Here is an 8573-nt window from a genome sequence, read left to right on the forward strand (position 1 = left end):
TCTTGCTGTCAAGGCAGATTTCACCTTGTTTTGGCACCCCATACTGCCAGATTTTGCCCTACCTCTAGGGCTGCTCTTCTACACTCGTACCACTGTTTCGGTAGCAGCACCAGCCTGTCTACCTCCAGCCGATGGGTAAGTAGATTTGATGTATTTTCAGAGTACATCACATTCACAAAGCCACAATTCCAAATACCCTTATGTCACAATACTGTTTATGATTCGAGAGAACTGTAATTATGGCTACTTTTTGAGGATTTCTATTTTTAATGGGATTAATAAAACGTGTATTTGGCATTACTGATGCCTGCCTCATGCAGGGCTGATTCATGGTTTCTTACTTACCACAAATCTTGCCACTAGCTTCAGTAAAACTCTGCCCAGATTTGAGTCTTCTTTTGGCAATTTGAGCCCACCTTGCAGGTAATGACAGGTGGCTAGCAATTATTGTCTTAATGGAGCTAGGATCCTGACCTTGTGTTGAAGACGATTGACATTTTTGGGATGTTTCAGTCAACGCTCAGCTTATAAGAATTGCATGCAATATGTAGATATTAACTGTTAAGGCAGTCTCTACTATTGTGAGAAGGGTTCATGGCTGTTTCATTTTTTCTCATATCCAAAGTAGCCAGCCATTAAAAATTTCACCAATTACATTTGATTTAGTTTGCTGGTGTATGGTTGTTCTTCAGGTAACGTCGAAAAGCATTAAGTGCAGAGCATCCGTCCTCCTAAAATGGAGGTAGCGCACAGCAGCCGGAGTTGAACTCAAACGTTCCTTGCTGCTGTTGGTGGGTTTGAGTGTGGCACAGCTCAAGCATTGCTACCCTTCTGTAACAGCAGATGCTATACCATGTATAGATAATTCATTATTTTTATGTTTAGTTTTTTGTATGAATTCGAATTTCAACTGAATTGTTTAATTGTTTTTTTTCGGTGCCTCTGGGTAACACCGGAACTGGCGGAGTGCAGATTGGAGCTTCTGGAAATCCTGAGACTCCCTGGCTCAGGAAAGTTGCCTTGGCTCCTATTTATTAGGGAAGGCCTTTATGCAATAGGGCTAAAAAATCTATTGGACAACCCTAATATAGCATGCTTGAGAATATCACGTAAACTCTTAAGTTCTAGCAATTGGGGCGGAATAACCGCTAATCTTCGCACAGGATCTACCCACGGTACCCTTGCACTACACTTTTTGGATGTGAAAGACACATGCAAGTTGGAGGCATGCCTTGACGAAATCTGCCCGGTATTAGGCAGGAAACTTTATGTGCAGTTTCGTCACAGCTGTCTACCACTGCGCTCTCCGACGTGCAAATGGTTGGGTGGAAATCCAAGTGGGTGCCCAGCTGCAACATGTGCGTTGAGTCTGAACTCCATGTGTTCTTTTTCTACCCGGGTTATCGCACAATTAGAACAAGATGGTTGATATAGCTATGTAAAAACCTAGGCACAACCCACTGCAAGGAAGCATTCAGAATTTTAAAATATAATACTGATTCCCATATAGTTTATGCGGTCTCACGTTTCCATGTGGTGGGCCAGATGGAACTTCCTCAATATGCAAAACCAAGGACTGGATTATGACTGATTCTCCTACCATCTTTTCATTCTAAATGCAATTTCCTAGATCAATTGTTTTATCTCTTTTTAACTTTTGTATCTGCTTTAACTTGTTTGTACATATCTGTGATTGCTCTTTTATGGTGAAAAAACGAAATAAAGAAATCTTAGTATGGTATGATATGGTTTAAAGACTTGATTGGGATAAGTAGAACAGGTGTATTTTCTGAGGCAACTGAATTGTCAGGCAAACCAGGAGTTATTTAAATAGGTTTACTTTAGTAGAAACGTCTTTTGCTGCTTCTGAAGTGAAGGTGTTCGTAAGGTTTAGTAGCTTTAATGGGGCTCTTGTGCAATAGGATGGGTGGCTTGACAGTAAAATTACAGCCCTCCTCCCTGCATCCCACTGCACTAGTGGTACTGGCCGTTTACCTCAATGACAACCAGAGGATACGGACATGCACACAGGCTATTACGGAGTCATTGAACCGGATTACCCCTGCCCTTAACCTTAGACTGGTCAAATTCCTGTCCTATTCTGGGGAAAAAACTCGACCCCAGCAGGGTAAAATAAAAAAAGATGAACATGCACAGCACAAACACACTTTATCTGGACAAAATGATTTAAGTACTTTAACCACTGGTGCAATTCTCCTTCATTTTTATTAACTCCTTCTGCAAAGATTTTAATTAACCATGCAAACAAAAATACATATGAATTTGGTTTACCTCCATAAGATGACCATATGTCATGAAGGCTTGTGAGGTCTCAGACTGGCTTATTTATTTATTTATTTTTCTTTCAAGCTATTTCTGGTGTTCAGCAGCAGACGCTATAGTATTACTTGTGTTTTTAAGCAGACTCTACCAGTAAAACAGTAATTGGATGTGAAAAGTGAACCAGGGTCTACTTTTCACTGCCAACACCAACAAAATGTTTTTCTGTTTACTTTGGCCCAGATCAGATCTTTGATGCTGAACTCATATAAGGGAAAACTCTGTTCTCCCACTCCCTCGCTGCTCTGCCCTCCTCCCTTTCCCCTAGCTCGCTGGTTCCCTTCATGTATAGCCCCCTCGCTCTTACTTACTCAATCCCCCGTACGTGGCTTTCTCTCTACTACTGTGTTTCGTTTTCATTGATTTGACATCACGTTCCAATATTCTTTTTCCTCTTTTTCATTCCTCCTTCCTCTTTTCTGCTCCTCACTCATTTTCACTTTCTTGCACGGTGTTGTCTTATAGATTTCTCTCAAACATCACTGCGCCTTCTTATTTCCGTTCCCGGTATTCATTTATTTTATTTATTGGTTGAAACCTGACTTTCTTCTTTCCTGCCTAATTTTATTTTGTTCTATGCTCCTTCTCTTTTTGTCATTCTGTTTTCCATATGGTAATTCCCCATTGTTAGTCATCTAAACAATGCTGCAGCTGCGTCCCTATTCATACATCCACTACACTCCAAACCAAAACACATAGGTAAAAACATTGTAATTTACAATGCCAATAGCTTTAACTCTCACCATTGCGAGACCTATTGCATTGCAAATGCTTGTTTGCTTATGGAACTGAAGGTAACGGTATCACAGTGCATGAAGATAACCAATGCATTCTATCTCAGTTCTTGAGATAGAAGGCTCAGTAGTGAAGGCAGCATCCTGTAGGAGAGCTTTCACCTCCATGGCAGGGATTACACATTGCATGTTTATTTGTCTGACAACACATGTTAGTCGAAAGAAAAGGCCAATTTTATGTTTTGAAATAAGACTACATAAATACTGCGTTGTTAGGATAGTTCATGTAGCATAAACCTGAAGAATGTTAATGTGATACAGTTAACAAATAAAAGCAGCACGTAAGCCTTAAACCTATTTTTTTTCCTCTTTCAGACCACGAGAATATCTTCCTAATGAAAAGGATGGAGGTTTATCTGGGCATCTGCGATGAATAGACTCTATTCTACTTCTACAGTTTATGTTGCTAGAGCCTAACACAAAGATGCATACATTGGAGCCCAATTAGAATGTTAGGAAACACCTATATCGAAGGAAATTAAGGGGATCACATTGAGCAATTCTGTAGCCAAATACAAGTTATATTGATTATTCTAAAACCATTTAATTGAACGTACCATGACCGACTGTGTGCCTTGTAATGCCATTGGCCGTAGAATCACCTCTGATGGAGAATATGCCACTGTGCAGTATGTTGGAAATGTTCCCCCTACAGCTGGACTCTGGCTTGGTGTGGAATGGGACAATCCTAACCGAGGAAAGCATGATGGCAGCCATGAAGGGGTGCAGTATTTTAAGTGTAGCCACCCTCAAGGGGCATCATTTATTCGCCCAAAAAAGGCCAACTTCGGAGTGGACTTCCTCACAGCTTTCAAGCGCCGTTATGTATTTAAATGCAAATTAAGTGATGAGAATACTCAAGAAGAAGCACCAAAAATTGGCAAGAAGAAGGTTCAACTTGTTATGTTTGAGTCTGCAGAAGAGGAAAGTCAACTTTTCAAATTGGAGAACATCTCACTGAGAGACTGTGATGTCAGTCAGGCTGGTCGAGACGGGGATATTTTGAAAGTATGTCCCAACATTACAGCTCTAAATTTATCACAAAACCTCTTTTCGCATTGGGATAATGTATCCGATATTGCCCGTCAGCTGAGAAAGTTGAAAATCCTTGATCTCAGTGGGAACAGATTAGGATTTCCTTCTGACCCAGCGTTGTTATCTGGTTCCTTTAGAAACCTAAAGGTGCTATCCCTCAGCCATGCTAAACTGACATGGCCATGGGTGCTTCATTGCGCACCAATGTGGCCAGCACTAGAGGAGTTGCATCTCGTTTCGAATGATATTACAGTCCTAGAAAGACCCATTAGTGTGTTGCAATCTTTGAAACTATTGGACATTTCTAATAATAAATTAATAGATGGAAATCAGTTGTCTGAGCTCTCAAACCTTCCTGCACTAGAAAAGCTAATTCTAATCAACACAGGAGTTTCTTCTGTTTGCTTTTGCGATGTTGAGTTTGGAAGCAAAAGTGCAATGTTTTCTTCATTGAATCATCTTTCAGTTGAAAACAATAACATTTCTCATTGGTCGTTCATCAATGAACTGGATAAACTAAAATCTTTACATTCTCTGAGCTGTCAGAATAACCCTTTGCTAGAAACCGAAACTAATTTAGAAACAGCAAGACAGTTCATCATTGCAAAGATAGGTGGCCTCAGGTTCCTAAACAAGACGAAGATTCTTCCAGAAGAGAGAAAGGGAGCTGAACTTGACTACCGCAAGACCTTTGGGACTGCATGGTTGAAGGCCGGGGGGAATAAGGATCCTAACCTTAATGCGCCAAGTCAAGCGTTTCTTGCTGAACATCCCAGATATCCATGTCTCATACAGATATATGGTGCACCTGAAGAGGGGGAATTAAAGCAGCAGCAGCCATTTGCTCTGAAAAACCAGCTGTTAACTCTAAGTATCCAATGTCCAGATAAACCTGAGCAAAAACCACTTCTGAAGAAACTCCCAGATTCAATGACCGTTCAGAAGGTGAAGGGGCTCCTGTGCCGCTTACTGAAAGTCCCTGGGTCAGAACTGAGGCTTTCTTATGAAAGTATGAAAATGAAAGGTGTTGAGATTGAACTAGAGAATGACCTAAAACCTTTACAGTTCTACTGCGTAGAGAGTGGGGACAGCATCCTGGTGCGATGGTAATGGCTACCTGGTACGGTGGGGTCTACTGCAAGACTCTGTATGGGTAATTCATGCTCTCCGGGAAGAAATAACTTCTGCTTTCAAACTGTGGCCAAATTAGCACTTTGAGTTTGACCTTAGCAAGCATACCCTTGTGACTGCCTTCCACAGGAAAAGAATGTACTAATAGCTACAATGAAAGATGGTCAATGTGGGTGCGTTTTAATATCCAATCATATTTCTGGTGTGTACAGTTTAGTAAATATTTAAAATTAAACAAATATTCTGAATTCGACACAGAAGAATACATTGGGGACGTGGAAATTTGGTATTCGGGGACATGCTTGTCTAGGAATGTTGCATAACAAATAGAAATTATATAATTGACATAGTTCTCTAGTTGATTAACACATCCTTGGCTAAAGAGCAGGTGCTGATGGGTGTCTTTGAGAGTGGCTAATTGGCGATATGTCGAAGCACTATAAGATGCAACAGTTTTAATTATAGTTTACATATATAGGTTTCTAGGCAATGTTTTTTATTCATGTTAGTGACTGAGCCAATTCTTTTTAACACTTGTTTAAAAAGCAGTTCTTGGTGATGTCCTACAGAGGTAGAAAACCATTGCTAGCTCATGTTTGGGCTCTGCCTCGAAACCCAACTATTGACACTGTTGAAATGTTGGTCCTTTCTTCCAGCATGAATGATTTCGGGTCTGGGTCTAGCCTATGTGGTACACATCTTCTTTTGTTGAACACCTTTAGAAAACTTGCCACAAGTGCAAGAAATGTAAGTATAAGGAGGTCGTGTAATGAGGAGGTTAGTATACAATACATGGGTGTAAGTTTTAACTGCACATAACCACACTTACCTCGAAGTTCAACAAATAATCACTCCTGCTCCTTCTTTATCCAATTCTTATTTTATTGAACACATCATTGTGGAGACATGTGCGAGTCAAGCCCACACCCTAGGCGCTCCTGACTTAATGATGAGTAAATGAGGCATAATCAAACAATGACTCCAAAATAGTGAAACTTTTTTTCTCCTCATTTCCGTTCATGAGTTCATTTACACTTCATTTCCCCCTTATCGTAGAGTATGGAGAGCTACGGTTGTTAAATAGATAATGAACTTTCCATGCATCAGCTTATGTTTTTAAATCTTGTCAAACATATCTGTTTATTGAAGACGCATGGTTAGTAGAAAACACTTTTAAGTTGCCTCTAAAGTACTAACTATTCAGTGCTCCCTTACTTGTTTGAACGTTTCCCATACTATATGAAATCTAGAGCTTCCCCAGAGCAGTTCAGCCTGTCGCAGGAGAACATTACTTGGGACGAGATATAAGCTCTACAATGAAGCGTGCTACAAAATGTGGGTGAGGGTTTTATATTTAAAGAGGATTCCTTGCAGAGGGACATTGCTCTCTCATTCTGTTACCTTTCATATCCGGGAGAAGGTATCTGTAAAGTAGTTATTTCTCATTTGTGATTCAAACTTAGTTTGACCATGGAGGAGTGTTAATATAAGGAGCTAATACAAACTCATATTGTGATTATTAACCGCATCGCTGCGGCGGCTTTTCCCGCTGTGTGCGGCAAATTTAAAAAAGCCGCGTTACATGACGAGCTCAGCTCGTCATCCGCACACGACCACCGTGGCTGATGACGAGCTGAGCTCTTCATCAGCAGCGACGAGGTTAATATTTTTTTTTTTTACCAAACATATTTTTATTGAGTTTTGAGGTCAATATACAGAGTAGTTGCAAGCTAGTAACATTGTTTTAACACTTTAATTTCTTGTACATCCTTAGTTTGTAAGCATGAGCATGATTACAAATGTTCCCGCCGTGACCCGGCAAATCTTCTAGCCCTGTTGTAGAGACGCACATTGAAAAGTACATGAACGGCATAAGCATCTTTCAGTGACTTATTTAAAGTCCACATATGCCCCCCTTTATTGTGGGCTCAAACTGTTTTACAATCCATCAGATTATAGGGCCCCTCTACCATATTCACTTTCTAGGTTGGCTTTCTACACAATGTCTATAGCAACTTGATGACTTTTAGCTGTGATAAATGCAATATCGAGGAAATGGGTGGTTTATCTGACGAGGGTTTCCACACCAAATCCCACATTGAGAGAATTGTGACTGTACTGTCTACGTGTAGCCATATTTCTTCAGATTCTCACAAGGCCCAGTGTGCTAGGACCTTCAATAGTGATGATCTTTAGTAGGGCAAAGCAAGACCTCCGGTCTGCATACATTTTGATATACAACTCTTGCTCTCTTCCTTCCCAAATACGTTTTATTATCATACTCCTAAGGTTGGTGAAGAATATTAGTTTTATAAGTACCGGAAGGGGTTGGAACAGGTAGATCAGATGGGGTAAAATAAATGTAATAGTATTGATTCTTCCTAACCAAGACAGGTAATAGATGGATATTAAAGAGCATAACTGGGTATTAACCATACTATAGACCATTCTTGAGTATGTCCGAAGGACATGTGAGAAAGAAGTGAGATCTCACTCGGTGTCATGTTGTTCCCTCCAGACATCAGACACCCAGTTCTCTTAACTTATTTATAAGTGTTTTGGAGAATTCCCCTGCATTTTGATTTGCCCCTGTTCAATCCCTGGTAAAGCCCCATACCATGTCAAAATCCCCCCTCTCCAAATTCTGCTAGGCTTTCTTTTGTGTCATAATTTTTATACACAAAGGTATCCTTTCTGGTGTTTGGGGCATATGTTGATGGTTTAGTAAGTTTCCTCCCAGCACACATTGCCGTTACTATTAGATATCGGCCCTCTTTGCCTCTCTTGATATCTGCTGCAATAAATGGAAGGTATCTACGTCTGTTTTTACTTGTTATGTTGATTTTACACTGTAAGTTGCCTGTGGAAAGCGCCGGGACACTCTTTTAGAGTAGCCGAGCGCTATAAAAATGCACTTTAACATAACATAACATAACGTAAGAGGATAGTTGCCCCATTCTGTTTCAAGGAGTCCGGTGCATAGAATATCTGTGTTCTTGTTTGTTCAAATTTGGCCTCCAGTATCTTCATATTATGTCTCTGGGTCTATTTGCTTTGGTGAAGGGCCTTGGCCCTACCCTGTGTGTTCACTCCAGCATGTGTTCTGGCTCTACCCCTAACAGCACTGCAAAGCGTCCCTTCACAAAAGCCTCCATATTTTCCCCTTGTGCAAGGCCTCGCACACAGCTGTTCTCTCTTCTAGCTTGATTTTCAGGTTCTCCATATTCCCGGCAGCCTTTTAATTTTGGGTAGTCAAGGTGGTGCGCCTATCCT

At 40.6% G+C, this 8573-nt stretch overlaps 1 protein-coding gene across 3 annotated transcripts in view; it reads left to right on the forward strand.

The window, feature by feature from the left end:
- The window catches only part of TBCE (tubulin folding cofactor E), a 28069-nt gene extending 21774 nt beyond the window's left edge, over nt 1-6295 (forward strand). For all 3 annotated transcript variants that reach the window (XM_086924472.1, XM_086924471.1, XM_086924473.1), the window contains exon 2: nt 3450-6295. In XM_086924472.1, coding sequence (XP_086780598.1) covers nt 3693-5279 — 1587 coding nt within the window. In that variant the 5' untranslated portion in view covers nt 3450-3692 and the 3' untranslated portion in view covers nt 5280-6295. The remainder of the gene's footprint in view (nt 1-3449) is intronic.
- The last annotated feature ends 2278 nt before the right edge of the window (nt 6296-8573 follow it).

This window comes from Lissotriton vulgaris, chromosome 5 (genome assembly GCF_964263255.1).
Source record: "Lissotriton vulgaris chromosome 5, aLisVul1.2, whole genome shotgun sequence".
Classification (NCBI taxonomy): Eukaryota; Metazoa; Chordata; class Amphibia; order Caudata; family Salamandridae; genus Lissotriton; species Lissotriton vulgaris.